The 23,364-nt window shown below is 49.2% G+C and overlaps 1 protein-coding gene across 5 annotated transcripts in view; it reads right to left on the bottom strand.

The window, feature by feature from the left end:
* The window catches only part of ARVCF (ARVCF delta catenin family member), a 963,921-nt gene that overhangs the window by 252,669 nt on the left and 687,888 nt on the right, over positions 1-23,364 (bottom strand). The window contains exon 1 of one of the 5 annotated variants that reach the window (XM_089672468.1): positions 1,807-2,116. The exons of the other annotated variants lie outside the window; for them this stretch is intronic. Within the exon in view, the coding sequence (XP_089528594.1) occupies positions 1,807-1,827 (21 nt within the window). The 5' untranslated portion in view covers positions 1,828-2,116. Of the gene's footprint in view, positions 1-1,806; positions 2,117-23,364 lie in introns of those variants that run through there. 5 annotated transcript variants of the gene reach the window in all.

Genomic DNA, 23,364 nt, shown 5'->3' with positions numbered 1-23,364 from the left:
TTGCTGACAGCTAACAGGTCTATAGCATGAACTCATAGATTGCATAACTACTACATTACATCTGATGCACAGCCAGACAAGAAAACACCGGCTTCTAACATAACCCTCGGAATAAATAAAATATGTGGTCGGTATTTCAAAGCGTTAGATCGCATCATAAAAGCAAGTCCTATAAATAAGTCACTAATGAGTTAGGTAGTAAAAATGAAAGGCAATCCAACGGATGGAGATATCGATCTGTGAAATAACATCACATAATCTCTTTGGCTTTCAAGATATTAAATTACAGAGAGGATGTGGTGACAGAAGCCCACCCTACTATGAGGAGAAGCAGTAACATCATTGGGAGGGGGCTGATTTCTGGATGAGAAGAGTTCTTTAAATATCTCTGTATACATCAGAGACTTGAGTGGCACTGAGAACACAAGAGACAATCCTGTGCAGTTTAATGGATAGCCAAGACAGCACATGAAACCCAATCTCTCATGTACTACAGCCATGGAAGACTGATCTGCAGCAAACAAGATGGGTTCGAGAAATCCATCTGCTCCTGATCCTTTATGTTCATGGGATGAGAATAAAAAAAACGAAAAACAAAACAGGCAATGAAGCACGCACCCTCCCATCCCAAGCTGCGATTTCTCAGCCAGGAATACTGGGATCCACTTTGTGAAGTGTGGAAATGAATACTGACACTTCAGCAGATAACAGGCATTTATCCATACAATTAGATAGATTAGAAAAAAATCAGAAGACCTGCTGTCTATGCATCACATCAGATCTGTGAAAACAATGCAATACCATGGAACACACTGACATCATTGGCAGTGATCATGTGCAAGGTGCAGTAACCCATAGCAACCGAGAGATGTCAGTTAACAGAGACAGGCAGCTTTGGGTCCTGCACATTGCCTACTGAAGAAGTGACATGCAATAGTTGCCTAATGAAGAGTTGTTGTGTCTGTCCTCTACAAGACATGCAGGATGATGATGAGGGGGACAGTAGGCAGGCAAGGTAAGTCCAGCCTGGCCATACGCCCATTTATATGGCGGGTAGTTGTGAAGAGAAATTTGGAAAGCTTATTTGACATCTTTTGTAAATAACTATACTAATGACGGTATGATTTGTAAATATAAATTAATGATATGACACATATTGCTATATGAAACTATATATATATATATATATATATATATATATATATATATATATATATATATACATACATACATACATACATACATACACACACACACTATATGAAAGTAGCAGTTTTCAAATTAAAAATATTTCCAGCCTGGCCATACAGGACCTCCTATAGGAGTAGATCAGCAGCCTGGCCATACAGGACCTCCTATAGGAGTAGATCAGCAGCCTGGCCATACAGGACCTCCTATAGGAGTAGATCATCAACCTGGCCATACATGACCTCCTATAGGAGTAGATCATCAGCCTGGCCACAGGACCTTCTATAGGAGTAGATCATCAGCCTGGCCACAGGACCTTCTATAGGAGTAGATCATCAACCTGGCCACAGGACCTCCTATAGGAGTAGATCAGTCTCCATGGGAGATGTTGCAGCATTGCCTATAGACAGGCATGGATGGGATGAGTGCATCCCCCTGAACTAGCAGGCAAAGTTGTCCCCCCACAGTGCAGGCTTGTGATAAACTTGGTGAGCACACAGTGGAGGATGAGGGAGGACAGCTCTGCAGTCAGCTCCATAGACTGCAGCAGGCAGCCATGGGGCACACACCGTGTACACACCACACACACACACAGGGCACACTCTGCACAGCACTGACCTGTTGGAGTTCTGCAGGCATTTATGCAGCTCTGAAGTCCAACGCCGCTCGCACAGCTTAGTCCAGCCTCCGTGTACACAATGACAGATCGGAGCCCCAGCACGGCTCCTCTATTCCACTCCAAGCACGGAGCACACCATCCACTCCTCTACATCAACCACAGCCAGCCCCAAATCCAACGCCACAGTCCAGGAAGGGAGGAAGGATCCTTTGTATGTCTTCACATTCCCTGCCCGATCCTCCGCACACTGCCAGCAAAGTCTCTGCTAACCCGATCCCCCTCCTCTGAGGGTGGGAGCAGATAGACGGTCACAGCTGGGAGCTCAAATCAACCACTCACAGGCCACACCCAGCAGACAGGAGAGAGCCTCAGTCCCAGCACTCACAGACAGCCAGACACCTCCACAGAGGACAGGACGACACACGCAGGGGGGAGAGGACAGGGGAACACAGAGGGGTCACGCTGGAGGAGAGGGAGAGGGATCACACTGCTAGAGGAGAGAGATCACACTGCTGGAGGAGAGGGTCACACTGCTAGAGGAGAGGGAGAGGGTCACACTGCTAGAGGAGAGATATCACACTGCTGGAGGAGAGGGTCACACTGCTAGAGGAGAGATATCACACTGCTGGAGGAGAGGGTCACACTGCTAGAGGAGAGGGAGAGGGGTCACACTGCTGGAGGAGAGGGAGAGGGGTCACACTGCTGGAGGAGAGGGAGAGGGTCTCACTGCTAGAGGAGAGGGGGGTCTCACTGCTAGAGGAGAGGGAGAGGGGTCACACTGCTGGAGGAGAGGGAGAGAGTCACACTGCTGGAGGAGAGGGAGAGGGTCACACAGCTGGAGGAGAGGGAGAGGGTCACACAGCTGGAGGAGAGGGGGGTATCACTGCTAGAGGAGAGGGGTCACACTGCTGGAGGAGAGGGGGGTCTCACTGCTGGAGGAGAGGGGGGTCTCACTGCTGGAGGAGAGGGATCACACTGCTAGAGGAGAAGAGAGAGGGTCACACTGCTGGAAGAGAGAGGGGGGGGGGGGGTCACACTGCTGGAGGAGAGGGAGAGAGTCACACTGCTGGAGGAGAGGGAGAGGGTCACACAGCTGGAGGAGAGGGGGGTCTCACTGCTGGAGGAGAGGGGGGTCACACAGCTGGAGGAGAGGGGGGTCTCACTGCTGGAGGAGAGGGGGGTCACACTGCTGGAGGAGAGGGGGGTCACACTGCTGGAGGAGAGGGGTCACACTGCTGGAGGAGAGGGATCACACTGCTGGAGGAGAGGGAGAGGGTCTCACTGCTAGAGGAGAGGGAGAGGGGTCACACTGCTGGAGGAGAGGGAGAGGGGTCACACTGCTGGAGGAGAGGGAGAGGGTCACACAGCTGGAGGAGAGGGGGGTCACACTGCTGGAGGAGAGGGGGGTCACACTGCTGGAGGAGAGGGGGGTCTCGCTGCTGGAGGAGAGGGGGGTCTCGCTGCTGGAGGAGAGGGATCACACTGCTAGAGGAGAAGAGAGAGGGTCACACTGCTGGAGGAGAAGAGAGAGGGTCACACTGCTGGAAGAGAAGGGGGGGGGGGTCACACTGCTGGAGGAGAGGGGGGTCTCACTGCTAGAGGAGAGGGATCACACTGCTGGAGGAGAGGGAGAGGGGTCACACTGCTGGAGAAGAGAGAGGGTCACACTGCTGGAAGAGAGGGGGGGGGTCACACTGCTGGAGAAGAGAGAGGATCACACTGCTGGAGGAGAGGGGGGTCACACTGCTGGAGGAGAGGGGTCACACTGCTGGAGGAGAGGGATCACACTGCTGGAGGAGAGGGATCACACTGCTGAGGGAGAGGGTCTCACTGCTAGAGGAGAGGGAGAGGGGTCACACTGCTGGAGGAGAGGGAGAGAGTCACACTGCTGGAGGAGAGGGAGAGGGTCACACAGCTGGAGGAGAGGGGGGTCACACTGCTGGAGGAGAGGGGGGTCACACTGCTGGAGGAGAGGGTGGTCTCACTGCTGGAGGAGAGGGGGGTCTCACTGCTGGAGGAGAGGGGGGTCTCACTGCTGGAGGAGAGGGATCACACTGCTAGAGGAGAAGAGAGAGGGTCACACTGCTGGAAGAGAGAGGGGGGGGGGGTCACACTGCTGGAGGAGAGGGAGAGAGTCACACTGCTGGAGGAGAGGGAGAGAGTCACACTGCTGGAGGAGAGGGAGAGGGTCACACAGCTGGAGGAGAGGGGGGTCTCACTGCTGGAGGAGAGGGGTCACACTGCTGGAGGAGAGGGGTCACACTGCTGGAGGAGAGGGGTCACACTGCTGGAGGAGAGGGATCACACTGCTGGAGGAGAGGGAGAGGGTCTCACTGCTAGAGGAGAGGGAGAGGGGTCACACTGCTGGAGGAGAGGGAGAGGGGTCACACTGCTGGAGGAGAGGGAGAGAGTCACACTGCTAGAGGAGAGGGAGAGGGTCACACAGCTGGAGGAGAGGGGGGTCTCACTGCTAGAGGAGAGGGGGGTCTCACTGCTAGAGGAGAGGGGTCACACTGCTGGAGGAGAGGGGGGTCTCACTGCTGGAGGAGAGGGATCACACTGCTAGAGGAGAAGAGAGAGGGTCACACTGCTGGAGGAGAAGAGAGAGGGTCACACTGCTGGAAGAGAGGGGGGGGGGGGGTCACACTGCTGGAGGAGAGGGGGGTCTCACTGCTAGAGGAGAGGGATCACACTGCTGGAGGAGAGGGAGAGGGGTCACACTGCTGGAGAAGAGAGAGGGTCACACTGCTGGAAGAGAGGGGGGGGGGGTCACACTGCTGGAGAAGAGAGAGGATCACACTGCTGGAGGAGAGGGGGGTCACACTGCTGGAGGAGAGGGGGGTCACACTGCTGGAGGAGAGGGGTCACACTGCTGGAGAGGGGTCACACTGCTGGAGGAGAGGGATCACACTGCTGGAGGAGCGGGAGAGGGTCTCACTGCTAGAGGAGAGGGAGAGGGGTCACACTGCTGGAGGAGAGGGAGAGAGTCACACTGCTGGAGGAGAGGGAGAGGGTCACACAGCTGGAGGAGAGGGGGGTCACACTGCTGGAGGAGAGGGGGGTCACACTGCTGGAGGAGAGGGGGGTCTCACTGCTGGAGGAGAGGGGGGTCTCACTGCTGGAGGAGAGGGGGGGTCTCACTGCTGGAGGAGAAGAGAGAGGGTCACACTGCTGGAAGAGAGAGGGGGGGGTCACACTGCTGGAGGAGAGGGAGAGAGTCACACTGCTGGAGGAGAGGGAGAGAGTCACACTGCTGGAGGAGAGGGAGAGGGTCACACTGCTGGAGGAGAGGGGGGTCTCACTGCTAGAGGAGAGGGATCACACTGCTGGAGGAGAGGGAGAGGGGTCACACTGCTGGAGAAGAGAGAGGGTCACACTGCTGGAAGAGAGGGGGGGTAACACTGCTGGAGAAGAGAGAGGATCACACTGCTGGAGGAGAGGGGGGTCACACTGCTGGAGGAGAGGGGTCACACTGCTGGAGGAGAGGGGTCACACTGCTGGAGGAGAGGGATCACACTGCTGGAGGAGAGGGAGAGGGTCTCACTGCTAGAGGAGAGGGAGAGGGATCACACTGCTGGAGGAGAGGGAGAGGGGTCACACTGCTGGAGGAGAGGGAGAGAGTCACACTGCTGGAGGAGAGGGAGAGGGTCACACAGCTGGAGGAGAGGGGGGTCTCACTGCTAGAGGAGAGGGGTCACACTGCTGGAGGAGAGGGGGGTCACACTGCTGGAGGAGAGGGGGGTCTCACTGCTGGAGGAGAGGGGGGTCTCACTGCTGGAGGAGAGGGATCACACTGCTAGAGGAGAAGAGAGAGGGTCACACTGCTGGAAGAGAGGGGGGGGGGGTCACACTGCTGGAGGAGAGGGGGGTCTCACTGCTAGAGGAGAGGGATCACACTGCTGGAGGAGAGGGAGAGGGGTCACACTGCTGGAGAAGAGAGAGGGTCACACTGCTGGAAGAGAGGGGGGGGGGGGTCACACTGCTGGAAGAGAGGGGGGGGGGGTCACACTGCTGGAAGAGAGGGGGGGGGGGTCACACTGCTGGAGAAGAGAGAGGATCACACTGCTGGAGGAGAGGGGGGTCACACTGCTGGAGGAGAGGGGGGTCACACTGCTGGAGGAGAGGGGTCACACTGCTGGAGGAGAGGGATCACACTGCTGGAGGAGAGGGTCTCACTGCTAGAGGAGAGGGAGAGGGGTCACACTGCTGGAGGAGAGGGAGAGAGTCACACTGCTGGAGGAGAGGGAGAGGGTCACACTGCTGGAGGAGAGGGGGGTCACACTGCTGGAGGAGAGGGGGGTCTCACTGCTGGAGGAGAGGGGGGTCTCACTGCTGGAGGAGAGGGGGGTCTCACTGCTGGAGGAGAGGGGGGGTCTCACTGCTGGAGGAGAAGAGAGAGGGTCACACTGCTGGAAGAGAGAGGGGGGGGGGGTCACACTGCTGGAGGAGAGGGAGAGAGTCACACTGCTGGAGGAGAGGGAGAGAGTCACACTGCTGGAGGAGAGGGAGAGGGTCACACTGCTGGAGGAGAGGGGGGTCTCACTGCTGGAGGAGAGGGAGAGAGTCACACTGCTGGAGGAGAGGGAGAGAGTCACACTGCTGGAGGAGAGGGAGAGGGATCACACTGCTGGAGGAGAGGGAGAGGGGTCACACTGCTGGAGAAGAGAGAGGGTCACACTGCTGGAAGAGAGGGGGGGTAACACTGCTGGAGAATAGAGAGGATCACACTGCTGGAGGAGAGGGGGGTCACACTGCTGGAGGAGAGGGGTCACACTGCTGGAGGAGAGGGGTCACACTGCTGGAGGAGAGGGGTCACACTGCTGGAGGAGAAGGAGAGGGGTCACACTGCTAGAGGAGAGGGGAAGGGTCACACTGCTGGAGGAGAGGGAGAGGGGTCACACTGCTGGAGAAGAGAAGAGGGGGTTACACTGCTGGAGAAGAGAAGAGAGAGGGTCACACTGCTGGAGGAGAAGAGAGAGGGTCACACTGCTGGAGGAGAAGAGAGAGGGTCACACTGCTGGAGGAGAGGGGTCACACTGCTGGAGGAGAGGGAGAGGGGTCACACTGCTGGAGGAGAAGGAGAGAGTCACACTGCTGGAGGAGAGGGGTCACACTGCTGGAGGAGAGAAGGGTCACACTGCTGGAGGAGAGAAGCGTCACACTGCTGGAGGAGAGGGAGAGGGGTCACACTGCTGGAGAAGAGAAGAGGGGGTCACACTGCTGGAGGAGAAGAGAGAGGGTCACACTGCTGGAGGAGAAGAGAGAGGGTCACACTGCTGGAGGAGAGGGGGGTCACACTGCTGGAGGAGAGGGAGAGAGTCACACTGCTGGAGGAGAGGGAGAGGGTCACACAGCTGGAGGAGAGGGGGGTCTCACTGCTAGAGGAGAGGGGTCACACTGCTGGAGGAGAGGGGGGTCTCACTGCTGGAGGAGAGGGGGGTCTCACTGCTGGAGGAGAGAAGGGTCACACTGCTGGAGGAGAGAAGGGTCACACTGCTGGAGGAGAGGGAGAGGGGTCACACTGCTGGAGAAGAGAAGAGGGGGTCACACTGCTGGAGGAGAAGAGAGAGGGTCACACTGCTGGAGGAGAAGAGAGAGGGTCACACTGCTGGAGGAGAAGAGAGAGGGTCACACTGCTGGAGGAGAGGGGGGTCACACTGCTGGAGGAGAGATAGAGGGTCACACTGCTGGAGGAGAGGGAGAGAGTCACACTGCTGGAGGAGAGGGAGAGGGTCACACAGCTGGAGGAGAGGGGGGTCTCACTGCTAGAGGCGAGGGGTCACACTGCTGGAGGAGAGGGGGGTCTCACTGCTGGAGGAGAGGGGGGTCTCACTGCTGGAGGAGAAGAGAGAGGGTCACACTGCTGGAAGAGAGGGGGGGTCACACTGCTGGAGGAGAGGGAGAGAGTCACACTGCTGGAGGAGAGGGAGAGAGTCACACTGCTGGAGGAGAGGGAGAGGGGTCACACTGCTGGAGGAGAGGGAGAGGGGTCACACTGCTGGAGGAGAGGGAGAGAGTCACACTGCTGGAGGAGAGGGGTCACACTGCTGGAGGAGAGGAGAAGGGTCACACTGCTGGAGAAGAGAAGAGGGGGTCACACTGCTTGAGGAGAAGAGAGAGGGTCACACTGCTGGAGGAGAAGAGAGAGGGTCACACTGCTGGAGGAGAAGAGAGAGGGTCACACTGCTGGAGGAGAAGAGAGAGGGTCACACTGCTGGAGGAGAAGAGAGAGGGTCACACTGCTGGAGGAGAGGGAGAGGGGTCACACTGCTGGAGAAGAGAAGAGGGGGTTACACTGCTGGAGGAGAGAGAGAGGGTCACACTGCTGGAGGAGGAGAGAGAGAGGGTCACACTGCTGGAGGAGAGAGAGAGGGTCACACTGCTGGAGGAGAAGAGAGAGGGTCCCACTGCTGGAGGAGAAGAGAGAGGGTCACACTGCTGGAGGAGAAGAGAGAGGGTCACAATGCTGGAGGAGAAGAGAGAGGGTCACACTGCTGGAGGAGAAGAGAGAGGGTCACACTGCTGGAGGAGAAGAGAGAGGGTCACACTGCTGGAGGAGAAGAGAGAGGGTCACACTGCTGGAGGAGAAGAGAGAGGGTCACACTGCTGGAGGAGAGGGAGAGGGGTCACACTGCTGGAGAAGAGAAGAGGGGGTTACACTGCTGGAGGAGAGAGAGAGGGTCACACTGCTGGAGGAGAAGAGAGAGGGTCACACTGCTGGAGGAGAAGAGAGAGGGTCACACTGCTGGAGGAGAGGGGGGTCACACTGCTGGAGGAGAGATAGAGGGTCACACTGCTGGAGGAGAGATAGAGGGTCACACTGCTGGAGGAGAGGGGTCACACTGCTGGAGGAGAGGGAGAGAGTCACACTGCTGGAGGAGAGGGGTCACACTTCTGGAGGAGAGGGGTCACACTGCTGGAGGAGAGGGGTCACACTGCTGGAGGAGAGGGGTCACACTGCTGGAGGAGAGGAGAAGGGTCACACTGCTGGAGGAGAGGGAGAAGGGTCAATCTGCTGGAGGAGAGGGAGAGGGGTCACACTGCTGGAGAAGAGAAGAGGGGGTTACACTGCTGGAGAAGAGAGAGAGGGTCACACTGCTGGAGGAGAAGAGAGAGAGGGTCACACTGCTGGAGAAGAGAGAGGGTCACACTGCTGGAGGAGAAGAGAGAGGGTCACACTGCTGGAGGAGAAGAGAGAGGGTCACACTGCTGGAGGAGAGGGAGAGGGGACACACTGCTGGAGAAGAGAAGAGGGGGTTACACTGCTGGAGGAGAGAGAGAGGGTCACACTGCTGGAGGAGAGGGGTCACACTGCTGGAGGAGAGGAGAAGGGTCACACTGCTGGAGGAGAGGAGAAGGGTCACACTGCTGGAGGAAAGGGAGAGGGGTCACACTGCTGGAGAAGAGAAGAGGGGGTTACACTGCTGGAGGAGAGAGAGAGGGTCACACTGCTGGAGGAGAAGAGAGAGGGTCACACTGCTGGAGGAGAAGAGAGAGGGTCACACTGCTGGAGGAGAAGAGAGAGGGTCACACTGCTGGAGGAGAAAAGAGAGGGTCACACTGCTGGAGGAGAGGGAGAGGGGTCACACTGCTGGAGAAGAGGGGGTTACACTGCTGGAGGAGAGAGAGAGGGTCACACTGCTGGAGGAGAAGAGAGAGGGTCACACTGCTGGAGGAGAAGAGAGAGGATCACACTGCTGGAGGAGAGATAGAGGGTCACACTGCTGGAGGAGAGGGAGAGGGGTCACACTGCTGGAGGAGAGGGGTCACACTGCTGGAGGAGAGGAGAAGGGTCACACTGCTGGAGGAGAGGGGTCACACTGCTGGAGGAGAGGAGAAGGGTCACACTGCTGGAGGAGAGGAGAAGGGTCACACTGCTGGAGGAGAGGGAGAGGGGTCACACTGCTGGAGAAGAGAAGAGGGGGTTACACTGCTGGAGGAGAGAGAGAGGGTCACACTGCTGGAGGAGAAGAGAGAGGGTCACACTGCCGGAGGAGAAGAGAGAGGGTCACACTGCCGGAGGAGAGGGAGAGGGTCACACTGCCGGAGGAGAGAGAGAGGGGTCACACTGCTGGAGGAGAGGGAGAGGGGTCACACTGCTGGAGGAGAAGAGAGAGGGTCACACTGCTGGAGGAGAAGAGAGAGGGTCTGCACTGCTGGAAGAGGAGAGAGAGGGGTCGCACTGCTGGGAGAGGAGAGAGAGGGGTCGCACTGCTGGAAGAGGAGAGAGAGGGGTCGCACTGCTGGAAGAGGAGAGAGAGGGCCCGCACTGCTGGAAGAGGAGAGAGAGGGCCCGCACTGCTGGAGGAGGAGAGAGAGGGCCCGCACTGCTGGAGGAGAGGTGAGAGAGGGGCCACACTGCTGGAGGAGAGAGAGGGACCGCACTGCTGGAGAAGAGAGATAGGGCACACTGCCAGAGGAGGGGAGAAGAGAGCAGGGTCACAATGCTGGAGGGGAGAAGAGAGAGGGGTCACACTGCTGGAGGAGAAGAGAGAGAGAGGGGTCACACTGCTGGAGGAGAGAGGGGTCACACTGCTGGAGGAGAGAGGGGTCACACTGCTGGAGGAGAGAGGGGTCACACTGCTGGAGGAGAGAGGGGTCACTTTGCTGGAGGACAAGAGAGAGGGGTCACACTGCTGGAGGAGAGGAGAGAGAGGTCACACTGCTGGAGGAGAGGAGAGAGGGGTCACACAGCTGGAGGAGAAGAGTGAGGGGTCACACTGCTGGAGGATAGGCGAGAGGTCACACTGCTGGAGGAGAGGAGAAGGGTCACACTGCTGGAGGAGAGGGAGAAGGGTCACACTGCTGGAGGAGAGGGAGAGGGATCACACTGCTGGAGGAGAAGAGAGAGGGTCACACTGCTGGAGAAGAGAAGAGGGGGTTACACTGCTGGAGGAGAGAGAGAGGGTCACACTGCTGGAGGAGAAGAGAGAGGGTCACACTGCTGGAGGAGAAGAGAGAGGGTCACACTGCTGGAGGAGAAGAGAGAGGGTCACACTGCTGGAGGAGAAGAGAGAGGGTCACGCTGCTGGAGGAGAAGAGAGAGAGAGGGGGGTCACACTGCTGGAGGAGAGAGGGGTCACACTGCTGGAGGAGAGAGGGGTCACACTGCTGGAGGAGAGAGGGGTCACTCTGCTGGAGGAGAAGAGAGAGGGGTCACACTGCTGGAGGAGAAGAGAGAGAGGTCACACTGCTGGAGGAGAGGAGAGAGGGGTCACACAGCTGGAGGAGAAGAGTGAGGGGTCACACTGCTGGAGGATAGGCGAGAGGTCACACTGCTGGAGGAGAGAGAGGGGTCATTGCTGGAGGTGAAGAGAGAGAGGGGTCACACTGCTGGAGGAGAAGAGAGAGAGGGGTCACACTGCTGAAGCAGAAGAGAGAGAGGGGTCACACTGCTGAAGCAGAAGAGAGAGAGGGGTCACACTGCTGAAGCAGAAGAGAGAGAGGGGTGACACTGCTGGAGGAGAGGAGAGAGAGGGGCCACGCTGCTGGAGGAGAGAGGGGCCACACTGCTGGAGGAGAGATAGGGAACACTGCCAGAGGAGGGGAGAAGAGTGAGGAGTAACACTGCTGGAGGAGAAGAGAAGAGAGCAGGGTCACAATGCTGGAGGGGAGAAGAGAGAGGGGCGTAGAGAGAGAGGGATCACACTGCTAGAGGGGCGTAGAGAGAGAGGGGTCACATTACTGGAGGAGAGAAGAGAGAGGGGCCCACTTGCAGGAGAGAGGGTAGACACCACCATAGCAGAAAGGTGGGAGCCGTCAGAGTGCTGGAGGTGAATGCAAAAGGAGGGTTACAGTGCTGGCAATGGAAGGAGAGGGGGAGTTACAGTGCTAGGAGGTTCTAGGAAAAGGGGGGAGGGTGACAGATTGCTGGAGGTGTGAGGAAAGAGGGTCAAATTGGTGCTGTGAGAGGAGAAGGGGGGAGTCACAGTGCTGGAGGTGAGAAGAAACGGGGTCACAGTGCTGGAGGTGAGAAGAAACGGGGTCACAGTGCTGGAGGTGAGAAGAAACGGGGTCACGGGTGGAGGTGAAAAGAAACTGGGTCACAGTGCTGGAGGAAAGAAGAGATGGGGTCACAATGCTTGAGGTGAGAAGAGATGGGGGTCACAATGCTTGAGGTGAGAAGAGATGGGGGTCACAGTGCTGGAGGGAAGAAGATACGGGGGTCCCAGAGCAGGAGATAAGAGACGGGGTCCCAGTGCTGAAGGTGAGAAGAGACGGGGGTCACAGTGCTGGAGGTGAGAAGAGACGGGGGTCACAGTGCTGGAGGTGAGAAGAGACGGGGGTCACAGTGCTGGAGGTGAGAAGAGACAGGGGTCACAGTGCTGCAGGTGAGAAGAGACGGGGGTCACAGTGCTGCAGGTGAGAAGAGATGGGGGTCACAGTGCTGGAGAAGGGGAAAATATACTTTTAATGAAGTATTAAGGATTACTGAGCTGCATCACTTTATGTCTTCTTTCTGCCTAAAATTCAGTTTTATCGGGGAATGAAGGAATATCAATACCATGTGAGGGAAAGCCCCTCTTCTTAGATGGCTGTCATGAGAACATAACATGAAATGGGAACATTAAAATATTTTCCAGTTCTGGTGGCAGCTCAGTATTTTGGATTTAACCTCACTTTCAGTCCAGATGACATTGGTGATCAGGAAAATAGAGAGAATGACTCCGGGGACACAAACTGCAATAAAAACCTCTCTCCTTACTATATCTAAATCTTAGAAAACGTTTCTCCTTTAGTTATACTGTACTTCAAAGCAGTGTTAAAACATTGTAATACATTCAGCTCACAATAAAAATGTTACCCTTGAAGCCATTTGTTAAAATTACTGCCCTTTAGAACTATCAGTGACATGGCTCCTGCTCTCTCAGCGCTGCTTCCCTGAATTTCTGGTCCTTTACAAGAGGTGATTGTAGCTATATTAGTGTAGTAGTACTGCCTGGACCTTGAAGAAGGGGACATACCCCAAAAGCTTGTCCTCAAAATTGTATGTTAGTGCAAATAAAAAAAGTATCACGTCAGTACTAATTGTTTTGGTCCTTTACAAAAAAGAGGTAATAGGGGAAGCGCAGTCACGAGCAGCCGACAGTCCATTAGCTTGCAGGAGACAGGAGCAGCAGAGAGCCCTGGCCTCCTAGGCTGGTTCTACTGATGCACAGATTATGGGGATACATCGCTGCATCCCTGAGGCAGTGCACACGCAAGTTTGGCTCCATAAAACCCTGTAAGGGAAAGAAGCCTCCCTGAACCCGAAAAGCTAATACAATGAACAGGGCACGATCCTAACCTGAAACAAAGGCAAGGATTAAAAGATGAAAGAGCTGTCTACCAAGTAGGTGTTTAAATCAACTGCTGAAACTGCTGGTTCTTGTGCATTTCTAGGGTTATAAAAAGCCCAAATTTGTATTCTTTGTTTTATATAGAGTGGGGAATGGTTAAGACCCCAAGTTTTTGTTTTTGTTTTTTTAAGGATGATTGACATTGCCAGACTGATCGGATCTGCCTGTCTGTTTTTCAAGCAGACCCAATCGGACCATCCATTGCCCTCTATAAAGTGGTGGATGTAAACGGACATGTCTGTTTATACCTCACTGCATCCGATCTGCTAAAAACAGAAAGATCAGGGATCCATTCCCCATCCATTGATCGGATTTCATGACAGTCAGATGTCCCATAGAGGTCAGCAGGTTGTGTCCATGGACACGGACTTGTCATCCGCGTTTTCAGTGGGGATCAGCGGACAGATCCCCTGCTGAGCAGGCGGATCCATTGGTGGAGTCTGCCCATGTGAAAGGGGCCTAAGGCAGCTCATAGATGAGGCATTTTTTTTCATTTAGCCAGCAGAAAAAAAAACTGACTGGGAATGGGGAATCCTGCCCACTGTGTCTTTGTATTCTGACAGCAGGGAGACTTCCCTGCCATCACAATACAGACCAGTGTTGCAGGTTGTGCAGAAGTGAGCCTTATTTTGCAGCTTTAGTAAATAAACCCCAGTGTCACTATGGTCTTGACATATTTGGTGTAGGAGGATATATTTGTAAAACTGTATGAATTTACACTTGAAGTAAATGTACTTCACATGACGATACACATGCTATCCCTGGCTTTGGATCAACTTAAAATTCCTATCTTAAAATGTTACATTCAACACATGCATATATGTATTGCAATGGCACCTGCAAAAACATTATTATACAGCGGGTAAAAACGTATTGAGCACGTCACCATTTTTCTCACTAAATATATTTCAGAATAACTTAAGAAATGAAGTTTTATGTGTAATAAAATGGAATGAGACAGGGAAAAAGTATCGAACGCATGAAGAAAGGGAGGTGGAAAAAAGGCATGGAAAGCTAAGACACCAGCTGAAGTCTATCAGTAATTAGAAAGCCCTTTGTCAGCGCAAATTAATATCAGCTGGTTCAGTCTCAACTGATGGCCAATAAAAGGGTGTCTCATTACCAAGGTGTCACACAAGAAATATCATGATGAGTAAAAGCAAAGAGCCTGTGAAATACTGGGAGGATATAGTCTGGTCAGATGAGGCCAAAATTGAACTCTTTGGATGCCACAATACACACCATGTTTGGAGGTCAAATGGCACTGCACATCACCCCAAAAACACCATACCAACAGTGAAGTTTGGAGGTGGGAATATCATGGTGTGGGGCTGTTGTTTAGCATATAGTACTGGCAAAGTTAATATCATTAACGGAAGAATGAATGGAAAAAAGTACTAAGACATTCTTGATAAAAATCTACTGCCATCTACCAGGATTATGAACATAAAACAAGGGTGGATATTTCAGCAAGACAATGATCCCAAACATAAACATAGCTTCCAACTGTCCCTCATTTGGAACAATGTCTCTCCTTTCTCCTCCTTTGTCCCTCATTTTGGTCTGATCTGTATAGTTGTATATAAATTGCACTTTTTATCTATCAAAAAGTGTTTTACAGTGCTAAACCTTTCATCCAATTTCTAAATTGCTGCAGTATAAAGCCAGTATAAAGGAAGAGTTGTGGTAAGCATAAAGCTCTTGTGGGTTTAAACAAACTTTTTTTTTTCTAGAATTCTCCTTTAAGGGGGTCTGGCAGGGGGTGTGTCCTACACCTACATACTTTAGCTAATAGGTGTCCCTCATTCCCATCTCAGAAAGTTGGGAGGTATGCATAAAGCCAAGGAAACACTCAATTGGTTTCAAAGAAAATAAAGCTGCTACAATGGCCCATCTAAACACCTGACTTAAATCCAATCAAAAATCTATGGAAAGAACTAAAGATTAGAATTAATAGAAGAGGCCCATGGAACCTTAAAGATTTGGAGACTGTGTGGAAGAATGGGCCACAATCACACCTGAGCAATGCATGCGACTAGTTTCTCTATGCAGGCGGTGTCTTGAAGCTGTCATTACCAACAAAGGATTTTGTACCAAGTATTACATAAATTTCAGTTAGCGTGTTCAATACTTTTTCCCTGTATCATTCCATCTTATTACATATAACTTAATTTCTGAACTTGTTCGCTTTGGTTTCTTTGTATGTATGGATTGCATGAGTTGTTATTGACCTGGTGAAAATTTCATGTCAATAGCACATATAGAAATATATTTTCCTAGAAAAATGGTGACATTTTCAATACTTATTTTACCTACTGTATGTACCGCCTAATCATTTAAGCTTCAATAGCTTTAGTACCTTTTTGAAAAGAGGCCACATTAGCATGCCTTAAAGCGTAACTCCATTTTTGTGAGGAAAAAATAGCAAGTAAGAAAAAAAAATAGCGTATACAATTGCTACACAAGCCATATTGTCATTTGAATGTTGTTAAAAATTGTCTTTCCTTTGCAATCTGCAGTGCTGTAATTTTCTAATAAATGCAATACAACATGACAACCTGGAGGTATTCTGTACACAGTTGTTATACAGAACTTCTCCAGAAATATAATTTCCAGCTGGTGTGAATGGCTCACTGGCTTTCCTAGAAGTCTGCACTAAGATACAGGACAGATTTTAGTCATCCTTTGCAACAAAAATGTAATTTTTGGTGAAATGCTCCCTGCAAAGGGATGCAGATCCTGCAACTTACCTCATTAGAACAGTACAAATGCATCAGCTGATTATTAACCTCCCTAGCGATATGATTATGTCAGTATTTCTGTGCTCAAAGCGGTACATTGTTTTCAATGGAAGTATGTTGTTTTTTTTATTGTAGGCCTGTAATTCTTAGGAATAACTCACTGAAATCTGTCCGAAAAAGAGTCTAGTAAACATCCCGGGTATGATAAAATTTGAAATACAAAATCATAAATTATAATATAAATAATCATAAAAAATAATATAATAATAATACATTTTATTCAATAATGTAATCAAACCAAAAACACTGAAATTTTAAATAGAGCGCCAAGTTGGCACATCACTAAGCTCAGTCGCAGAATCGTTTTCAGTGTCTGATGACGAATTTCCCCACGAATCATTATCATTTAATACTGCAAGTGGTTCTGATTTACTATCGCTGTTCTCTAGCTGGTCTAAAACCGATTTTGACCTAAAGGGACGCTTTTTGGATGCCATGGACATTTCTCAGTTTCCAGGCAGAAAGAACAGTAAAAATGCAGTCAGGGCACAGGACAAAGCACTCGGGACAAAATGTATGTGAAATGCTTTGATACAGTAATGTTATACTATCAGATTTTAGTGTATTATATGTATGTAAAATTTTGACATTTTTGAATCTCCCGCCTGTTCTGTCCCCCGTACGTCCCGACGCTCGCAGGGAATGGAACCCGGAAGACAGACGCCGGTATCGGCCGGAGGAGATGGCCGGGGACGCAGCGGGAGAACAGCGCAGGACCGTGGGACAAGGTAAGTGATCCAGGGATCCTAGAGCAATGCTGCAGGGTATTCCCAAGTGTAGCTCCGGATTACTGCTTCTGGTATTGCTACACTCAGGAATACCGCCAGGGGGGTTAATGAAAAATTCTCTCCCATTTAAATTCACTGCACATTGACATAATCAAACAACTATTTTTCAATCAGAAAGTGTTTTTAAATGCTTGCTTGCAGTGTTTTCCCTTCCACATTTTATTTTATACAATGTGCTAATGACTTGTTAGAAAATTGACTACTCCAAGAAGAGTTGATTCCTTAGAACAGCCTCTTCTCGCTTGCATGTCATATCCTTCTCCTCCTCTGAGAGTGCCTAATTACTGTTTGTACAGTCTAGGTCCTGCACCCCTCACCTCCGACCTCTGAATCTGATGACATCACATCCAAGATGGTGGTGCCCAGCAGCAGACCTCAGGCCTTCTAGATGACTACACAAGGAAAGCTTTGTCTGGTGACAGGGTTTTGTTTAAGTATTATTGCAGTCTAAGGAGTCAGGACCCAGGAAATTAGACTAGTGAGTTTGAAAAAGTACCATGATAAATGTCAAATTGCTATGGAATTTCGTATGCCAAGTAGCACCCTATTGTCCGCATTAGAGCGGTCATATCGGTGCGGTTCCAACTTGGTCGGAGCTGCACTGATTTCTAAAGTAGTACATGCACTACTTTTATTGCGACTTGCATAGACATCTGTGTCAGATGTCTTGCAAATCGCAATGAAATCGGCAGGTCACCTGATTTTGAAATCGTGCAACTTCACTGTAAGTAGCACAATTTCAAAATCGGCTTTGATAGGACTGGAGTGTTAATTAAAATGGATGAAGAAAAGGAACCTCCAAGAAGATTTGTAACTTGAAATACTGCTGCATTTAAACTTGTTGAATCCTTGATTAGATAATCAGTTAACCTCCCTAGCGGTCTGATTATGTCAGTATTTCTGTGCTGAAAGCAGTACATTTTTTTGCATGGAAATATGTATTTTTTTTTTATTGTAGTCCTGTAATTTATAGGAATAACTCACTGAAATCTGTCCGAACAAGAGTCTAGTAAATATCCCGGGTATGATAAAATTTGAAACACGAAATCATAAATTATAATTTAATAAATAATCTTAAAAAATAATAAATGTAATTCAATAATATAATCAAACCAAAAACACTGAAATTTGAAATATAGCGCCAAGTTCGCACATCACTGAGCAAAGTCACAAAATCCTTTTCAGTGTCTGATGACGAATTTTCCCACAAATCATTATCACTCAATTCTGCAAGTGGTTCTGATTTACCATCGCTGTTCTCTAGCTGGTCTAAAACCGATTTTGACCTAAAGGGACAGATTTTGGACGCCATGGACATTTCTCAGTTTCCAGGCAGAAAGAACGGTAAAAATGCAGGCAGGGCACAGGACAAAGCACTCGGGACAAAATGTATGTGAAATGCTTTGATACAGTAATGTTATACTATGTAATTTTAGTGTATTTAGTGAATGTCACTTATTCACATTTTTAAATTTCCCACCGTTCCATCCTCGTACGTCCTGACGTCGCAGGGAACAGAACCCAGAAGATGGATGTTGGCATCGGCCGGAGGACATTGCAGGGGACACTGCAGGAGGGACATCGCGGGAGCGAAGGACAAGGTAAGTGCACAAGAGATCCCCGAGCAGCGCTGCATGGTATTCCCGAGTGTAGCTCGGGGTTACCGCTTGTGGTGCTGAAACTTTACCCCGAGCTACACTCGGGAATCCCTCCAGGGGGGTTAAAGTGGCTGTAAACCTCAGAGCTGAAATATGAAAAAAGCGCATCCCTCTATAGTGTGTACGTGTCTCAACCCGGAGAACTAAACGCCATATCTGTCTGCTGCTTCGTTCTTCTGCTATCAGCATGAATCACTAACAAGTTTTCCTGACACCAAGAGAAAAATGGTGACTAGGAGGGACCTCCAGTAGATTGACAGCCTCGGGTCTGTTCCTGCAAGCTGTGTGGAGGGGGTGTGTCTCTTCCCTCCAATCAGCTCTCAGAGCTCTCTTCACTGAGCTCTGCAGAGTGTAAATTCATCTTTCTGACTTTTTTTTCTGAACTCTCAAACAAGCTTTATAAATTCAGAACTTTGAATGGATATAGAGAAGAGAAGACTGCAGATGAACAGGTACAACTTATGTAGGAGGATTTTTTCATCTATTTGTATCACCTGAGGCCAGTCACTTCACTGGGTATATGCAAGGGTTTACAAAACGCTTGAAGGAAATCCATTTTATACCATGTTTGCTGTTCTGCTTTATATATATGTGTGTTAATCTATACCCTCTCCCTTATAACCTGGTGCATTGTCCTCCTGTAACATATTTAAAATGAAGTACAGTATGTCTGTCCCAAATCCAACATATGTGAATCTTCTTTGAATATAACCCCATCTAAAGTATTTTTGATTCATGTGCATTTTATATGACTAATCTAGATAAATCTTCACCTTGATGGAAGCAGTATAATTTTATGTGTGCCACCCATTTATTGATCTATTTTAAATGGCATGTCGTTGTTCACCTAATGCATTCAGTGCCAATTGGCACACAGAGGGCTGCTGCTGTGAATTGGAGTACAGCAATACTAGGGAAAGTATACACTGGAGACAGAGTGAACAGCGGTCCAGCTGTAGACAGAAACAGCACCATATGTTACCGTAGAATTCCAGCCAAAACAACATTTCTTAGTCTTGGATAGAGAAAGAAAGTTAGATCAGTTAGAACCTTGTCATGTTTTTGCTGTAGAGAATTCTTACTTCCGGTCTTGCTGACCATTCAGGATATGACAAAGTTTTGTCTGGACTTCTACCTGAAGGAACCCCCAAAGGGATATGAGACCTAAATTAATTGAAAAATAGGTGAAATGATGAGGGAAGAGTAGCTTCATTCTCTACTGTATTGTCCGTAGAGAATCAAACAGAAGCACATGTAATGGGAATGTGCTAGAAGGTGCAAACCAGCTGGTATATTGGAAAGTGCTACAAAGACAATTGTGATGTTGCCCACAAATCCTTTCTTGTTCTAACAGCACAGTATGTTTTTGCTTTTTGTATGATGGTGCCACTATTTTTTCTTATTATCACAAACTATTACAGCCCTTCATTTAAATTATTTTTTATTATTATTTATTTTATTATTATTTAAAAATTTAATATATGCATTAACAATTTCACTGTGACGCTGTACCAAGCCTCCCAGCTAAAACACTGGATGTCTAAATCATCTTGAAAGGCATTATAAACTTTCCTACCTTTACCTAGTGTATTACACCTGCATAAGATGTGCATATATCAAGCAGTTTCATTGTGCTATTTGCTGGTCTGTACAGTTTGTAGTAAATCATCACTTTGCAGTGTCAGAAATGTGCTTGTTTGCAACACGAAGCTTGCAGTTTGTTACTACAAAGGTTAATGCATGACCTCTGTCTGTAGTCTGAGAACTAACACTTCCTGTGAAAGAAAACAATACATCCCACAATCCCTGGGTCTCTCAATCTAGTGCTCTTAAGGTGAAAGCTATTAACAGAGCTTTCCATGCTGAAAGAGATGTGATGTAACAAAGAGAAATGACTAGGTATGCACTGGATGCTATGTGATCTGAACCAAGACGTTGCTTGTCCTTCTGGTGAATAAAGACAATTTAGGTGGATTGATGCATGGACATAGGGGAATTGGTCAGACATGACACTACAAACTTCAGCTATACCAGCTAAGCCAGGAGTGGGCAAACGTTTTGACTTGAGGGCCGCAATGGGTTCATATATTGGACCCGGGGGCCGGACCAAGAGTAGATGAATGATGTGTATGTGTCATCCATAGTAAGTATAGTAATATTCCCCCATAGTAAGCATAGTAATTCATCCCCCATATAGTAATTCATCCCCCATATAGTAATTCATCCCCCATATAGTAATTCATCCCCCATAGTAATTCATCCCCCATAGTAATTCATCCCCCATAGTAATTCATTCACTTACCTTTGCTCCGCACGTTCCTCTCGCCGTGTTCCCGCGCCGTTCCGGTCTTCAGGGCGGACTGTGAGAGGAGCCTAGCTCCCCTCACGTTCGTCACGCTGCCCCGCCTACACACATACTGACAGCATCACGCTCCACGGGCCGGATTAAAAGGTCCGCCGGGCCGTAGTTTGCCCATTGCTGAGCTAAGCCCATAATTACAAGGTGAGCAAGGTAAGGCAAACAACACACGGAATATAATTACATGATTACCTAGGTAAAACAACAAAAAGGTGAAAACTGACAATGCCTTTAAAATTTTATACAATTAAAACGGTGTATGACCCATTGAAGGCATAAGAGAAGTACGGGACCCCGTCTTAAAGCAGAACTTTACTCTTTCAATCAACATGAACTATTTTTATTCCTTATCCTACTTGCCCTAGTAAATAGAGGTAAGGTACAGTACATTATTTTTTGTTGTTTTCCTTTTTTTTTTTTTTTTTTTTTTTTTTTTACATATTTACCTGTATGTCACTGAACTTCGGGTCGTGAAACCAGAGTGATGCCTGTGTTTCACCCGGTACCATTTTTTTTGAACTGGTGGCTGGCTCTCTTGTACAGTGGATATAAAAAGTAAAAAGTCTACACACCCCTGTTAAAATGTCAGGTTTCTGTGATGTCAAAATAAATGAGACAAAGATAAATCATTTCAGAACTTTTTCCACCTTTATTGTGACCTACTGTATAAACTGTACAATTCAATTGAAAAACAAATGGAAATCTTTTGGGGGGGGGGGGGGTTAAACATAAAAAACTAAAATAATGAGGTTGCATAAGTGTTCACATCCTCTTATAACTGGGGATGTAGCTGTGTTCAGAATTAAGCAATCACTCTCAAAATCATGTTAAATAGGAGTCAATACACACCTGCCATCATTTAATGTGACTCTGATTAACCCCAAATAAAGTTCAGCTGTTCTAGTAGGTCTTTCCTGATATTTTCGTAGTTGCATCCTACAGCAAAAGCCTTGTTCCGCAAAGAGCTTCCAAAGCATCAGAGGGATCTCATTGTTAAAAGGTATCAGTCAGTAGAAGGGTACAAAAGAATTTCCAAGGCATTAGATATACCATGGAACACAGTGAAGACGGTCATCATCAAGTGGAGAAAATATGGAGCAACAGTGACATTACCAAGAACTGTACGTCCCTCCAAAATTGATGAAAAGATGAGAAGAAAACTGGTCTGGGAGGCTGCCAAGGGACCTACAGCAACATTAAAAGAGCTGCAGGAATATCTGGCAAGTACTGGCTGTGTGGTACATGTGACAACAATCTCCTGTATCCTTCATATGTCTGGGCTATGGGGTAGAGTGGCAAGACGGAAGCCTTTTCTTACAAAGAAAAACATCCAAGCCTGGTTAAATTTTGCAAAAACACATCTGAAGTCTCCCAAAAGCATGTGGAAAAATGTGTTCTGGTCTAATGAAACCAAGGTTGAACTTTTTGGCCATAATTCCAAAAGATATGTTTGGTACAAAAACAACACTGCACATCAGCAAATGAACACCGTACCCACAGTGAAGCATGGTGGTGACAGCATCATGCGTTGGGGCTGTTTTTCTTCAGCTGGAACTGGGGCCTTAGTCAAGGTAGAGGGATTTATGAACAGTTCCAAATACCAGTCAATATTGGCACAAAACCTTCAGGCTTCTGCTAGAAAGCTGAACATGAAGAGGAACTTCATCTTTCTACATGACAATGACCCAAATCAACAAAGGAATGGCTACACGAGAAGAAGATTCAAATTTTGGAATGGCCCAGACCTGAATCCAATTGAAAATCTGTGGGGTGATCTGAAGAGGGCTGTGCACAAGAGATGCCCTCGCAATCTGAGAAATTTGGAGTGTTTTTGCAAGAGTGCCATGCTGATAGACTCATACCCAAAAAGACTGAGTACTGTAATAAAATCAAAAGTTTAAGGGTGTGCACACTTATGCAACCATATTATTTTAGTTTTTTTATTTTTACTTCCCTCTACCTAAAAGATTTCACTTTGTTGTTCAACTGAGTTGTACAGTTTATAGGTTACATTAAAGGTGGAAAAAGTTCTGAAATTATTTATCTTTGTCTCATTTTTTTACATCACAGAAACCTGACATTTTAACAGGAGTGTGTAGACTTTTTTCATATATCCACTGTACAAGCAATCCGAACTAGTACAAGCATCGGGAGGGGACGCCACCCCCCACCCTCCGCTGCCTTCTGCTGCTCTCTTGGGATCCCCCGTTCCACCGGGAGACCCTAGCCACCAGCCAGCACGCCCGTCGGCTCTGATTGGCTTTGATCGGCACTCTGTTATAGTAAACTGGAAGCGATGACCTGACATCACTTCGTTTACTCGGAACTAAACAACGCTATTTAAAAAAAAATGAATACATTCAAAAACACCGATCTTGGTGTTTTGAGTGCTTTTAAGTGCTTAGGAGGGATTTGGGGTCTTATAGACTCCAGATCCCTCCATAAAAAGTACCTGTCTTGTGCCTATTGCTGTCAATAGAGATGTTTACATTCCTTGTGACAGCAATAAAAGTGATTAAAAAAAATGTAAAGTGACAGTGTAAAACAAAAAAAAAATGTATTTAATAATTAAAAAAAAAAAAATTAAAGTGTCCCAGCCCCCTGTGCTTGCG

Source organism: Staurois parvus, unplaced genomic scaffold, assembly GCF_062004578.1.
Source record: "Staurois parvus isolate SC_StPar_1 unplaced genomic scaffold, SC_StPar_1.0 ptg000129l, whole genome shotgun sequence".
NCBI classification, from domain to species: Eukaryota; Metazoa; Chordata; class Amphibia; order Anura; family Ranidae; genus Staurois; species Staurois parvus.
This window is presented reverse-complemented; position numbering and strand designations above follow the sequence as displayed.